At 37.0% G+C, this 16,241-nt stretch overlaps 1 protein-coding gene across 4 annotated transcripts in view; it reads right to left on the reverse strand.

Annotated features, from left to right (window-relative positions):
• Window positions 1-5,909: 5,909 nt before the first annotated feature.
• FGD4 (FYVE, RhoGEF and PH domain containing 4) overlaps window positions 5,910-16,241 on the reverse strand; it is a 114,298-nt gene continuing 103,966 nt past the window's right edge. For all 4 annotated transcript variants that reach the window (XM_042837611.1, XM_042837613.1, XM_042837614.1 and 1 more), the window contains 6 exons: window positions 15,767-15,797; window positions 15,483-15,578; window positions 14,933-15,058; window positions 12,921-13,061; window positions 11,868-12,008; window positions 5,910-11,682 (listed from right to left, as the gene is read on the reverse strand). In XM_042837611.1, coding sequence (XP_042693545.1) covers window positions 11,425-11,682; window positions 11,868-12,008; window positions 12,921-13,061; window positions 14,933-15,058; window positions 15,483-15,578; window positions 15,767-15,797 — 793 coding nt within the window. In that variant the 3' untranslated portion in view covers window positions 5,910-11,424. The remainder of the gene's footprint in view (window positions 11,683-11,867; window positions 12,009-12,920; window positions 13,062-14,932; window positions 15,059-15,482; window positions 15,579-15,766; window positions 15,798-16,241) is intronic.

The following is a 16,241-nucleotide window of genomic DNA, read 5'->3' on the forward strand; positions in this document are numbered from 1 at the left end:
AAAATGTTGTGTCTATTACCAACTTAACCAAATCCAGCAACTGTACCAAAGCAATAATCATTTTAGCAAGCAGTGGCCATCTCTAGCTTTAATTATCTAATTTCCTTAATAGACTCACATTGTACAGAGCAAGAAATTCAAAGATCAGATAAAAGGCAGTAGTAGACAGACTGTTTTTTACTAAAGGTTAATTAACATAAGAAACAGGAACTGCCACACCGAATCTGACCTGATATAAATCTATATCAGAATGTCATCTCTAAGAATGTTAAGCGCCAGCATTTCTGGGAAAACTATTAAAATACAGTAATAAGATCTTCTGATCGCAATCCTATGTACTAAATGATTTTGATTTTGTCTATACAATCTGAAGTAGACAGATCAATATGTCTTCTGTTTTATCAATGTTACTTGAAACCAGATTGTTTTATTTGCAATGTACCGTATAATATTTTTTGTGTGTGCTATCGAGTAGAATTCTTGGCTGCAGCAACATCCTGTGAGAGTAAATTTTATGACCTAATTACTGAAAAACAAACAAACAAAAAATTGGTGTCAGCTTTGAAATTCTCGTGTCCTAATTTCATTATAAGCTTGCTTGTTTTCATGTCTGAAATCAGAACAAAATTAACAAAATTTCCAGTCCTCCTTTTCCATGGTATGAATTTCCTTATACAGTTTTGCATCATCAGCTGCTTCTGGAATCTCCTTATACTGACATTCTGAGAAGGGCGGACAACTCATCTGCTATTAAGTGACTTCATGGCAGACAAGAAAACCACAAGCTGTGACAGTAAAGGTTACTTCCTTGCTGTCATATCTGTCTAGAGAAAGAAATATTTGATAACCACATTTTAAAGTTTCAGTGATCTAATGTAACATTTGCAGCTTTTGTAATCATGCAATATAGAGATTATATGGGTCCAGCAGAGCCTGATTTTTATGCGAAGTGAAATTGAATTACGTTTTTGTATCCTTCTGAGTCACTTCACCACAGCTGTAACTACATAGAACATCATGAAAGTAATGCCCCTTACTTATTTCCATGGAAACTACAACAGAAACAAAGAGCACAAAAACTCTATATGATAGAGCAAATTCTCAGTACAAAACACTACTTTTCAACATAGGTACCACCATGAGCTACACATTTTTGCCAGCAATAAATAAAGGCCTGCATGCTACACTCATGAAAATCTGTATCGGTGGAAGTGAGCCTCTGTTTCACAGCTGCTATGACAGTGTACTTGCTAGGAAAATGTTGCCCATACAGTCCATCTTCCATTGGTCCAAACAGATGGAAGTCAGAAGGTGCCAAATCTGGACTATATGGTGGATGCGGCAGGAGAGTCCAACCAAGGTTGACAATGTGATCTTCATACTGGTATGGCACCTGGCGTTATGGTGTTGCAAGGGAAAAGCTATCTTCCTTCCTGGCCTGACTCTGGAAGTTTGAGCGTTCAACTTAGTCAGTGTACTAATGTAGTAGTTCAGAGTTGATGGCTTGTATGAGTTCCAGGAAATCCAGAAGGATCACCCTTTTCCCATCCCAAAAGACAGCACACGTAATTCTACCATTTGAGTAATGCATCTTGAACTTCTGCTTTGATGGGGAATTTCCATTTTGCCAGCTCTCCATGAACTGCTGTTCTGACCGGCTCACAGTAGTGACACCGCTTTCTGTCACTGTTAGTGATATGATCCTGGAAACTGTCACCTTCAGCCTCCTATTGGTTCATATTACCCACTTGGCACAAAATTTGTAATATTCCAATGTTGATTTCCAATGCATATTCCAATCGATATTCAGCTCTGCACAGAGTTCCCTGCTTGCAATCTGTTGATTTGTGCGGATCAGCTGATTGAGACGACCTTCATTTCATGACATGACAGCTGTGCATGCATGTATGGAACATGGCTTGCCTTTCACATCGCTGTCACCACTGCCAAAACGTACCATCCACTGCCTCACTGTCCTCACATCCACTGTTTGGGCTCCATAAATGTTCAATAAGCCTCAATGAATGACAGTGGGTGCCATTTTTTCTGCACAAGAATTCAATAACATCACTTTGCTTCATATGTATTTCCATGTCAGACACCATTTAGTCAGACTGCCCCTCTGCTGCCATCTGTCACGCCGCAACAAAATGTAATGAATGGAATATTGGTGGGAAGGTTCAACCTCTACTGCCATACCACCAACATCTGCCTCCAACGTTCTGGGCCAACATAATAAAATAGGAGGCATCACTTTCAGAGCCACCCTCATGCAATAATTATTGATAGCACTTGCACCAGGCATCTGCACAGCGAGCGCCATTACAAGAAATGAATTCCTGAATTCCTTTGCTGACCCTTCTGGGGTGTTCTACATGGATTGCCCAAGTTGACACCTTTGAAACTTTTTTTCTTCCAGAAGAGTCAGAAATCTGAATTTTCCAATCTCTTGTCCAGAGATTCTGCTGATTTGGCAAGGCAAGCTCACCCTCACGCTTCATCCAATGATAAGAAGGTCACAATGCTGATACAATTGCCGAGATATGTGTAATCTATAGTGAGACTCAGCCTCTTGCAAAACAAAATAATTCTGGGGCAGAAAGGCATCTTTGCCAGACAAACTGTAAGCAGTAAACAACTGATTGTTCCTTTTATTCTTCGCTATATCTACAGGGAATTTATATATCTAAACACGTGGAATATTTGAGACACCACTCAGCCTCTCAAAACATGGTTGCAAAAATGATAGCAGCTTTATGTTAAGGAGGGGACAGGGAGCAGAAACCAAGAGCCAGAGGGCAAACCAAGCATTCAGAGTTTGATTAATCAATGACAAAGGCGGAGCATTCTGATAAGTGTTTGTAGGACATCAGCATTTCTGAAAAGGCCAGTGAGAGGAGACAGTTTTGGCTGGTGATAAAAATAATCTCCTTATCAGTCTAGACTGCTGTACCAGAGCTCTCCCCCCTACATCCCCACCTCAGTTGAGGTGGCCAGACTTTAGGGAATAGCAAACAGAATTTTCCTTGATTGAAAAATACAGCGCACACTTGGTTAGCTTTCAACTATACAAATATAACTAGAAAGGAAAGGAAAAATATACCCCATCGAAGAATTAAGATGCAACAGATTTGCTGGCATTCAGGAGCACTAGAGCCTTGTAACTTCTATTTCTGCTTCTGTTATTTTAAGAAGACTGTCTCCTGTGGTCTTTTTTTGCCATTTGTTAAGATAATACAGTATGCCAAAAAGAACACTGTCTCTATTTATCTATTACAATACAAACTTTTTTATGCATACTCCTTCTTATATTGTGATTGGCACTATTTTAAACAAAATATAATGATGAAAAGATAATGATGGAATGCATGTGGTTTATGTCATCACAGTCTGTGTGTGAGACTAATAGATACCTCTAGAGCCTGATTTGGTGGTTGGCAACGCTGCCTGCAGCAGGAGGGCTGGAACGTGATGGTCTTTGAGGTCTCTTCCAATCCAAGTGATTCTATGACTCTATGAACAACCTCAGCTTTTCAGTCAGGACAGATTTGTAATTCTGAAGTGGACCCAATATTTTTACCTGCCATGCTTCAGCACCAAAGAGTTGTATTGGTTTGCATCAATGAAAGCCTTTTCATATGAAACAGAAGAACATTTAGTCAATAGGGCCAGCTAATTGCCCGCCTGAAATCGAATTCCAGAATATAACATAGGTTCTTTTGTAAGTGCTGCTGGCCTTGAGCTAAAAGATTTGTATTCCCTTTTACAAGCTGAGAAGCATGCCAATAAGCCGGAACAGGCAAAGCAGGTAGTTCTACATAGTTATGTTATAAGTCTAAACTGAATTATGATTGTAATCTTATCTTCTTCCATCACTGGGCCATTCATTAAATTTCACAGAGTGGAAAGGCTTCTGCATGCAGTAGAAACCAGTCCAAAGCCCAGTCTAAAGACCCAAGAGAGTTCATTTCCATGTTCCCCATGCAAGATTGCTGAGATCGTCTGCCTTTGATAAGGCACAGTTGAGAACATGAGGCTATGCAAGACCAAAGAGCAGAGAGAGAGTAATCCTAGGTTCTGCTCTCAAGGCCATTTCTGTTTCTTAAATTGTTGGCTACGTTAATATCACAAATGGGCCAACCAAACCTAGACAAGTCTGGAGTCTTCCAGTTATGTAGGATGGGGCAGAGGAAATTTCACTTGGGAGTTTGGGGATCTAGGCCCAGGCTTTCATCTACCAAGGTAGATGTGACTTTTCCATCAGGAAAAGTCATTTGAAAAATATGCTGTAGCACAAAGACACGTGGGAGTCTGAGATAGACAACAAGTCTGCTCATGACACCTGAACACCATGTTTTAAAACAGATATGGCAATACAATCATGGACTAGATCTTAGGCAAACAAACTCTGTTGGATATATCCTGGTTTACCACATGAACTGGGTCTGACAGGGAAAAAATACTGTCAGAGTTGTCTGGTGCGTAGTGCCAAGGAGGCAGATGTGAGAGCGTTAATCATAAGGTTCTTCCTCTTGCTCATTAGAGACACCACAACACCTTTCAGACCAATCTCTTCAAAATGAAAAACAGTTTTAAGTATTCTGTTTACCAGAGGCTCCCATGTCAGGAAGCACTCACATTCCCACCGAACTTTCTTGGGACTGAGGCAGTACGGGTCAAGCTCTTACCTTGACTCAGGGGAGACAACGTCTGCTGTCCATACTGACCCCATGCTTGATAAGACTCCTGAACTATTTACTATGAAGTAAGACACATCAGTGCTTATTAAGCCTGTCGATATAAAGGAATTCATTAGGAGTTGAGATTATGGTTTTCCTGTTATCTGAATGTTATCATTATTTTCTCACTGAAGTACATTTTAAGGAACATTGTGTTCTTTTTGTCTCCTTATAGAACACACTGCATTCTGTTTAACCCAAGGAACACAGTGGTTTTGAAGCAGAGTTAATCACAAAGAAACAGGAAGTCAGAGAAATTACTGATAAAAATATGTAAGTAGAGAGGGAAGGCTTACCTGAGGCAGTTCAAATATGAATTTGTTTCTCGTGTTTGCAAACAGAAGAAAAAACAGAGGCTAAACAAATTCTTGTGCTCAACCCATTCCAGACAGGAACTAACAAATTAACGCCATTAACATTCCACTTTATTTTGAGGGAAATCTTTCTGAACCACTGTACCCAACTGCAGAACTCCAGCAATGAATCAGATGCAATCAGAACAAGGTTCAGTGTGCACACAGATAACGGAAATGGAGGCTACAACAGATGGTTCTGTTAAGTCACTCTTAGAAAAGAAGCAGCTGAGGTTAAATAGGCCTTCAGCTGGCAGAATGTGTGCTCAGCCAGTGAGTGAATTCAAAGAATCTAAGTTGTCTGTGCTTAGGATCATAGTCCTGCTAATTAATGGATTGCTTTTGCCTCACTCTACTTGAACTCAGTGCCCAAGAGGTTACACTGAACAACTGCTCAATGCCTTCTTTCTCCCTTTTGTTCAGAGCAGGGCTTGAGAAACGCTAAGAGTGCTATGGGGCCATACTGAACTTTTCTGTACTGGGTTGCTCATAAAGTATTCTCAAAGCGTCATAGAAAAGAACATTATTATTGCCATTAAACAACTTTGGATGTAAACTGTAAAGGATTACTGAGGCAACATCTTTGTCTTCCTGGTCTAAGACGTCATAGGATTATACACAGCCCTTTGTATATTTGGAATATATCTTCTACTCCCTTGGCTGTATTTTGGCACATTAGGTAACGCTGTTCCCAAACATAGCTCCTCACCATCACTTGCACAACTGGAAATGCTATTTTCATCAGCAGAAAAAATAAACAGTAGGTGGACAAAAGCAACCAACCATGAGAACAACAAAAAAGAATCAGCCAACAATACTTATTTAATGATGCTTTTATTTTACAGGATTTTTTTTTTTCTAAGTACTCAATGGAAATTAAAGTGCTTACTTTTTACAATTCTCCACCCACCTTAAAACCAAATATACATATATTACAGAAAGTATATACAATATCTGCAATTATTTTACATTCATATATTTTTGACCATAAAAATGACCACTTACATTTGCACAACTTTGAACGTCATTTAAATCTCACCTTTTAAATATTCTTCAGTTTATTTGCAAAACCAGAATAAATTTACACCTCTTCCAAATATTACTATTTTTACAAACAAAAAGTGTTTCTTAATTAAAACCAGAAATAATGTTTTCGTAATAAAGGGGAATTACAGTGCATAGCCTGTAATTCTGATGTCACATTACAGCTGATCCAGCTCCCACTAAAATTAATGTATTAACATGCCTTGAGGGTTGCAGAATAGGGAATGTGCTAATTGAAAAAAAAAACAACAACACAACAACAGTATTTCTATTGCAAACAATTGCCTGCATCCAACAAATCTGCCTTCTTTCTTAGAATTCTTAGGGCACATTATTGCAAAAATGCTTTGACACAATTCCCCCACTTTTTCTGAATGCTTTTACCATAGTTAATGAATCTACAAAGGATGAACTACAAAATAAAGTAGGTTGGTTTTATACAGGGGCTGAAAATATGTTTTGTTGATGGAAACCTGCTGAAATTTTAGTACAGAGAAAATAAGTTCTACATTCTCTTGTGTTAGGATGAAGGGATGAAAGCAAAATGCCATGGATGAATCTGGGCCTAATTGTAATCATGAAGTTTTACAGGAAGCAGCCTGAATGCATTACTGGATTTAGTCTGTTTTGGTTTTATATAGTTGGAAACAGTAATCGCGCCATAGAAGGAGGTCTAATTTTGTTAATTCTTTCTCCTGAAAAGCATGCTCAACACAATCAATACAGTCAATTATACTTTGAATGCAGCACAGTGTGTTTCTGATTGTAAAATACTCCTTGAAGCAGGTCATATGAACAATAGTCTCAATCATTACAGACACACACACATATATATACATACACACAGATACATATGTGTACGTATACATCCATAGACAAGAAGTTACAATTATGATCTGTTAGCGGAAAAGGAATTTAAGAAGCAATCTGACTAGCAGATTAAAACTCATCCAAGACACATGCTTCACTACAGCCCTATAAGTCAGCTGTGGGTGCATTCCTCATACCAATAGGGCCACAGAATGAAGAAAAAACATCACTCCATATATCTTGGTTCAAATTCCAAATAAGAGTACACCACAGTTTAAGACTGATCCCCCTTTTATTGATGGATTTATCTTAAGGATAGTTAAGTCTGCCACAAAATTCCTTCTTTACTCCAATCACTTTCAGATTATCATCTGTCTCCACTCACTCCTACACCAACTGTCTCCAAGTGAAACCCCTCAGAAGCTCAGCTGAGCACTGTGATGCACCTGGAAGTCAGGAAGTCAGCAGGTCTTAAAGCAGAGTAAGACTGATTTTCCACCCATGTCTTTATAAAATGTAAGGTAGATTCCATGAGTATTTAAGTCTAGCAGGTATATGATAGTTTACACCTGCTAAGGATTTCAAAATATATCTACAGATAAAGCTCATTTTTAATTACTCAGAAATTATTTCTACGTGAAATGCCTGATTGTTTTCTTGAAATCCCCTTTCTTCAGTATAAGGAACCACAGCCATTTGTTCATTTTATTTAATCACGATATGAAAAGCAGCCCAGTTTTTATACTAGTTGTATGGTGAGAAGTACTTAAAAAAAGAAACAAAAAACGAAAAACACAGTGAATCCCCTGAGTCCCCAAGAACCTGTCAGATGCTTCCACATCCTTTCCAGACATTTTAAAGTGTATATATATTTATCTTTTTTTTTCTCTTGACTCCACTCAGAGCTCTTTAGAATATACATCTATTCTTAACCTCAACTAAAACTTATGCAAGTGATAGTGTATTTATTCTACATTTAATCCATGCCTTGGTTTCATCCATATTTTAAACATGAATAATAAGCCTCTTTTATATAAAAGGGATTTAGAGAAGACTGATAAAGCACTTCAAGATGGTTTTGCATAAAAAAAGGTGCCACTATATTACATGCATTTAAACAGTTTAATATTCTGCTCCAAATAGAAGATAATGTTTTTTTATTCTCAATATCTGTTTTATACATAAAAATTAAACACCTTTTGGAATAAACAGAACTATTCAATGTAAAGTGATCTGAACGTACTAGATGCTAGCAGTTTTACAGCAGCTCTTCAACTAAGCACAACTGCCTGATACCAAAAACAATTTTTATGGGACCCGGAAGAATGATGTAGACATCATAATATATTATCTTTCCATAACAGGGCGAAAAATATCATATCATTTTGAAAATATAATATGCTCCAAACAAATATCATGGTAAAAATTTGTGTTTGAACACAGACAAATCACACAGAATTGCTTCATCTGTTTCAAATTGCACTGTAGGCTGATCAGTCTTAGGTAGAAGTGAGCATTTCCTGAACACGAGAATTGAAACTCAGTTTAAATAATGCAGCAGAGCGACTCACATACATTCATGTATTATGAATGAATGCTCACTTATGTTTTGTTTTCCTCACACACATAGTTTCATGCTAATAAATACTTAAAAAAATAACAATCAGCTGAAATGGGAACAGCCTACACCGTATCAGAACGATGGCTTTGACTGCTTTGGTCATGACACTTCAGCCACAGCGCTTACTACTTAATATGTTTCCCTTTGCAGTTATAAGAACAAGCTTTGGATACCATAGGCAGGGAGATGACCTGTGGAGAATGGCATAAAACTGCTAAGGTGGTTAAATCTAGAAGCAACTTCTCATACACAGAGAACCACCCATTTGTGTGCCATTATCTTCTCAGTCAGAATGTAGTAATTCTGACCAAGCAATTAAGAGAACATGAATGAGTTTTTGCTAGGGTAAATAAAATATTCCACTGTATAAACTTTAATTGTTGAAATAGAACATGAAGCTAAAATCAAAATAAGTAACTACTGCTAATAATATAATAACAATGCTAATTTAATTCCACATTATGTCCACATGCAGAGCTTAATCTAGGATATGTTGAAACCACTGAAGCAGCTTCAGATAGTCAATACCACCATAACAATAAAGCAGCCCAGAAATTGCTGCTTCTAATGTTCTCCTAATTATTTCGCTGGAAATGGGTCTTCCTATTTGGCTCAGAATTAAATTTGCAAGATCTCAGAATACAGAATGTAGTAAATGATTGCAACTGTTTCACCACATTGAGTATCATTCAGTCAGTCTTATTTTTTAAGGCAAGGGTCTCTTTTTCAGGTAGATTCACCCCTCTACAACTTGAATGTAGGAAGTGATTTTTTTATACATGAGGTTGTATAAAAAGGTGACCCTGCAGATCCCACATGTGCACTGGAGACTCTTTCAGGAGACACCCCCCTTTCTAAGAGAGCTCTCTCTGTCTGTCTGAATGTTCCCCTCTCTCTTGCCAAGGTACACACAAGATGCAGCACGCTGCTACACAGACCCGAGTGAAGATTTGATGGAACTTAGCAACGCAAACCCTAAACACCTTAAGCTGCCCATAACTACAGGTGAATACAGCTGGAAGTAGAAGTAACTTATCACCTCGCAAAGAATTACAGAAGAGCTTGCATTCCAGATAAAAGCAGTACTAGGCTTACAAACATAGTAATCTGAACAGGTGGAGCACCCACGGAAGAATTCAGAACTGACATGCACAGTAAGCAGCAGGATTAGCGCCCGGCAATGCCATGCCTTGACTATTACCAACGCTAGTGTAAAGCTTTGAAGTCTAAAAGCCATTGTAAATTTTGGATTTGTGCAGGTGAGAGCAAAATCCAGCCTACTAACATGAAGTTGTGACTTTCTTACTGAAAAATGGCAAGTGCTGTGTACTCAGGTGCGTACAATGCTAAAAACAGCGTTTACTGTAACAATCCTTTGTTAAGTGTTAAGTAAAATAAGCACTTTTTTCTAGTGTTGAAGAAAAGAGTAAAGTAGGAGTTTAGTCAACACTTCATTTGGAAATTTCATTATAAAAAGTGGTAACTGAAATCTGCCCTCATGTTACCAACAAAACTGGACTTAAACCTGAGCGCTTCATCGTCTTATGTTTTAAAATATGGACAGCAGTTATACTGAGTAGTAACACTTCTGGATGCTCTCATGATAAGCTGAGTGTAGAACTTACATAATTCCCTTCCTCAAGATTTGCAGGCTCATATTTCATACTAAATGCATATAAAGCAGTCTCCATATTACAACAGCGATCGTTGGAGACTGCTGTCATAAATAAGTAGTATAGTATCTAGTTTTCTGCAAAAAATCACAATGCTTAGGTTCAAAATGTTATTTCGTTCCAATAACCGTAATAACAAAAATACCTGTTCCCAGAAGATTAACAGAATCTGTTGATTATCTCAATCTGCATTCTGCATTTTAGTAATGAACTGCTGCACTCTTATAAGATAACAGTGGTAGGACACTGAAGAAAAATGACTTCTCTTTTAAACACAACTGGAACTTATTTGTCCATTGCATGCCACTTATGTTACTGCTATTTTTTTTAATGCATAAAAATATCAAGATCATTAAGTGTCAGCTATTAAAACAAATCACTGAACAGTATTTGCTAATTTAGGACAGTTTAATTTCAAATAGAAAACATGCTTTTTAAATAAATTATTCATTAACAGGAACCCAGTCTCAGGAAATAAGAGCACAAATTGAATATTGTACATTTTAACACTGTACATATATTATATACTTCTCATCTTTTATGTATTCCTTTCTAGACTGAAAATCATTATATTGTTTTCTTGATAAACTGAAACTTTAAAAGCCAGTATACCTGTAAAAGCAATTTACATTACTTTAATTAAAAAGAAACAAATGAATACAACATATGTACAGATCTGTGGAATTCAGCCTACAAACTACTTACATTAAACCAAACTATCCCTGTATATTTAACTACAGATCTATTTTGGCAATGTGGAGGTATATCTTTTATCCTGTTGCAACTCCTAATACGTAAGCAGGAAGCTTCAGTATTTGCACTCATGATGATAGTAGCAAACATGAATCAAAGAGCAACTTCCAAAAAGAAAATCTGCATCACAATCAACAAGTAGAATGGTAAAGTTAGTAGGTATTAATAGTATTCACATTTTTTAAAAGTCTCTGAAGTGGACCTGTACATCACTCTTCTTGACAGAACATAAATATACGAAAGAAATCCCTAAGAAAGACCAGAATTTTTCCCAAACATAAAGTGCTAAGACATATATGGTAGTAAGAAGTTCTGTTTTTGTTTTTTTCTTTTTGTTTGATTGAGCAAAGAAAGGTTAAGAGGTTAGCCTTCCTCAAAGGTTAACCACAAATTCAATTGAATATTTTAAAAACACCACGTGTTCTTGGGCTTCAGCATTCAGATGTTTTAGAAGGTTCGGGTTGTTCTTCTAAATTCACTTGCAGTTCATTTTGACATTCTGATGTCTCACCTTTGACAGCTAAATGGATAACTTTTAACCATTTCTGTTTTAGTTCCTCATTGTCTGCAGCAAAGCTGTGCACAGACTTCGACTGGGTCAGTTTGAAGCTGTGTGGGAGGTCAGCACTTCTTGGGGTGTCATCCACTGTATAGCCCAGAAGTGGAATGGTAGCCAGAGCTTTAACATCCTAAGAAGGAGAAGTACCTGATTAGAAACAGCCAATTAATTTGCCTGCCTGCTGAGTTTCATTTACTACACCAGCTGATAAAAACACTTGCATCTTTCCTCCATTACCAAGGTATCTGATTTCTCTTCCTCAGATGTCAATGTTAATAATTACTAAAAGCTTTTCTATTTCCTCTCTTGGCTTACCTGTGGAGCACCATACATGTACAGGACAACAGCTTCCTGTTTAGGTATAACACACCATGCTTTCTGCCAGGGCTTTGATTTTTCCATGTACTGAAGAAAGCTACATATGACACTATTTCCAGAGACTTCAGCAGATTCGATCTAGGATAGCATAAAGCATAAAGAGGAAGGTAAGCTTTCATTAATAAAGGCTAAAACCCACAGAACAGAAAGGCTGAAATACACCACTAGTCATAACACATCTTGGATAATATTGGCAAAAGAGCTTGAGCAAGTAAGATAATGAATGAATGACCTGATTAGGGAGATTATATAAGTGTTACATACACAGGGTCACAAAACGTACTCTCTAATGCACATGAATCTGTTCCTTCTTTCACCAGTAATTTTGGATTACACACTTTTAGATGGCCAAATATTTTTCCTCCTACTGCAGCCTTTCTCTGTATTTTAGTATCCGCAACAAGGTTTTATTTCTAAGGTAACTTCATGTAAGGCATTGAAATGCTACTGACTATCCAATAGGACAACCATTTTATTTCATCAACAAAATGCTATGACAAGATCTAATGCAAACGCATTCTAAAGATAACATAAGAAAGCAAGCACTAATTCTAGACAGAACATTAGGTGAACTGCTCAAACTCTGAGGGCAGGATGACACGCTTCTCAGGTTAAATGTTGATGCCAAGAGGAATAGGAAGAGCACAAAATGACTACATGCTAATACTTCCTTAGCTCTATTCCTTTCCCACTCAGTAGTGATGCAGTCTGAGTGCTGCCACAAGGTAGTCAATCACTTCGTTGCCATGAGAAACAGCATGCAGACAGTTGTTTCTTCAGCTACCTTAAAAAGCCACCATGCCAAGAAACAGCAGTCCCTTGATTATTTAGTGCACTAGTGGAGTCCTGTAGCAGAATTGTGACAGATGAATGGTGAAACAAATAATCCATCAGATGAGATGAATTTGTTCCATGTGTCTTTTATGTCCCTCAAACACAAAAAAGCCCCACAAGAATAATACCACATGTGATATTTTTTAAATTACATACCTCCAGGATGCCTTTCTTCTTCTTTTCCTCACTGTCAGTACAACCAATTATAACATGATAGCAGTCCTTACAAACTTTATTCAATTTATTGCCATCGTACTCAAGATGTGCCTTATAATCAGAACATTTCCAGCAAACCACCTTAGAAACAAACAAAACAAAAAAGAGAAGCAGACATATAAATTGTAAGTATTTATAAAATTTCATGAAAACAATTTAATTAGAAGTTCGTATTATATCTAATAGCAATGTATTCAATTATGAAGAAAAAGATAATGGCTATTGTGTCATAAATAGTTCAATTGAAAATAGTATTTTTCCAAATTTGTGCCACTGATTCTTAACTAGAAGTGTTCTTCACTATTTACACTACTACTCTGTACAAAATCCTATTAGTCTTTCAATTATAACTGTAAACTAAAGATAGGAATAGAATTAGAAGATAGGACAAGCTATGCTGCAGGAAGAGAGTCTCACATTTTCTTTACATATCAACCTGAAAAGGTGCAGTCACCATTTTGTTTTCCACATAACCCCAGAAATGCATAACTGGGATGTACTTCAAGAGAGAAAAAAATTAAAATTCATCAGAACTGTCTAAATTTTTAACCTGTTAATAATGAACTTACAGTTTCAGAATCTGTTCATGAGTAATAAGTAAAACTAGTAACAATAAATAATAAGGAAATTCATAAGTAAGTACATGTTACACTGCTGATATTTCTTTCTAAGAAATATTTTAGAAAATTGACATGCAAAAAGATCTGAAGGAAGTTCTTTCATTAGAAATATTTTCCTACAGGAACGTTCTTTCAGCTGAAAAAGATGCCCTGCATAAAACAGTGAGAAGAGCCATTTCAGTAAAGTAAGGTAGATCAGTGACTTGAGCAACCCAAAGACTTGAACAAAATTTTATTAAGAGCCAAGGATCTGTAGTAGTAACCTAGCTAACTACCTTCAGCCAGTATCCATAGAGAACACTCGGTTTTGTTTCCTGTTATTCTCTTCTGGAAAGACACTCTCACTGACCAAATAATTCCCAATAGAAATGTATTCTAAAATCAAAATGGAAGGAGATGTGATAGAACTCAAGTAGGAGTCCAAACTCCAAAAGAGAAATAAGGGTAAAGGTGTGATCTTCAGATTATGGAGGAGTGTTAAAATAGAACAATTTGGATAGCAATAAAACAGATGATGACTGTGTAATCAATGATTTCGAGCTTCTGAATAAGTCTCTAGTGTTCAGCAAAGAACAAAAGCAGAGCTGTGAATGCAATAAGCCTTCACATGACATATGAACATTAGAAAGAAGCCATACGAGACAACCTATATATAAAAAAAAATGAAACCTGGGCTTGCACTACCATCTACTGGAGAAAGGAACAGATGCTGACTAGCAAGAAAAAAAAGAAAAAACAAGCACAGGATGTTTGCTCTTCTATTAACTTCTGAAAACTCTTATGTCATTCTACTGTGTTTAATTACTTTAATGTGATGTGCTATTGTAGCCTCATGTATGGAAAATACTCTCTTCTTCCTACCTTATCCTTCTCTTATGCTTCAGATGCTCACAGAACTGAACACTGAAATCAGCTGGTAAAAGCTCTAAGACTACCCAAAGACAATGTTTTAACAGCTCCGCTTCATGATCTGCTTGCAAATAAGAGAGGTGGTACAAAATGGGAACAGGAGGCAGCCAGCACTGTCAGAGGTAATGCAGGTTTATGCTATTTAAACAATCTTCAACCTGTTGAGATCAGCGGGGGCCACTCAGAAGTAACACAGCACTCAGGATGTTTTCCACAAATGCACATCTTCCTCTGCTGCAAATTACTTTCAAATTTGCTGTGCCAACTAACTTGGACAGAAGATTCTTTGTGGTGCTCTCCACAGATTCTCATCTCAGTCACAAGCGCAGTAACAAACTGCAGTATTACAGACAGCCACCAGAAGTCAGCTGAGCGCTCAGAGCCATGTCTAAGCCAGCTCACCTACGGCAGTTTCATACTTACGTGTCCACACGCTCGGCAGTGGTGCCGCCTTCTTGTCAGTGCATTGAAGGGCTCCTTGCATTTCATGCACATGGTCACTTCATTGTCTCGGATCCACCTTGGCGCCCTTTTCCCAAGCTCAGCGTTCTGAAGAGGGCAGGGGAAGGATGGAAGGATAAAAAAAAAACAACAACAAACAAACAGTTGTACAGAAATTTTAATAGAGAAAATTATTATTCTCTTCCTCTGGAACGGAAATGGCAAAACACAGTTCTAGATGCATTTTGAAATCTATACAAGAAATAACAAAGAACACAGTCAAAAACGATTATGCACGAATGAAAGGATACACTGTTATGCATTTCAAGGGGAAAAATAAAAAAAAGACTCGTTTATAAGATTTGGCATTATGAGGAAAAACAATTACAAGCAAAATGACTACTTTGTACTTCTTTTGCTCTAAGGATAATTAGCTGGAAAATAAAGCTGCTTCTGATTTATTATTTTTTTTCCAGCTATTGAAGAACAAAATGGGTAACAACAGGGTTACAAAGGAATAAAAGTAACTTACAGAAACCTCCACGGGCATGTCTTCATATTCCTTAGCAATAGCATTTCTGAAAGTTTCATTTCTCTGCTGAAAAGCTTCTATGGTATTCTGAAGCGCCTAGGGAAACAATAGAAAAACTTCTGAAGTATACTACACTTCTAATGGACAGTCTGCATTCTGACCATTTATTGATCAGCAGAAAGAAACTACAGCCAGAAAATACGAATATTGCTTTTTGATTGCTTCAGTGAAAATGCATTTAAAAAAAAAAAATAAAAAAAAAAAACAAATGTAGAAGGATTTACCTTTATCCATTCTTCCTTGTCTTGTTCAGAACTAAAAGAAATATTTGACACATTAGTCCAAAACTAGTTCAGAAAACATTATTTCACTATCAGCAACTTCCTGCAAAAGCCAAGAATCTGAATTAATTTTCATTAATTCAAAATCAGACAACACTGCTAATTAACTAAAGCAGACAAACAGAACAACTCACAAATAGTAGTATTCCCATTGTTGATTACTTCTTTTGTTTTTTAAAGAGCAGGACAGAAAGGAAGGGAGGAAAATGTAAACTATAGGTGTAGGTGTATTTTGTTCTCTCATTTCGTGCACTACTGAGTTCACATCAACACATGTTTCTCCTGTATATCTACCTATCTACCAGACTTTATCCTTTCAGAAAATAATTTTCTTACTGCTTTTGTTCCTTTGTTTAAATTTTCCTACAGTGGCAATAAAAATATCCAATGGAAAACTCTTCAAGGTTATGAACCAGAT

This window comes from Centrocercus urophasianus, unplaced genomic scaffold (assembly GCF_019232065.1).
Source record: "Centrocercus urophasianus isolate 14NV4802_14NV808 unplaced genomic scaffold, USGS_Curo_1.0 seq_73, whole genome shotgun sequence".
Classification (NCBI taxonomy): domain Eukaryota; kingdom Metazoa; phylum Chordata; class Aves; order Galliformes; family Phasianidae; genus Centrocercus; species Centrocercus urophasianus.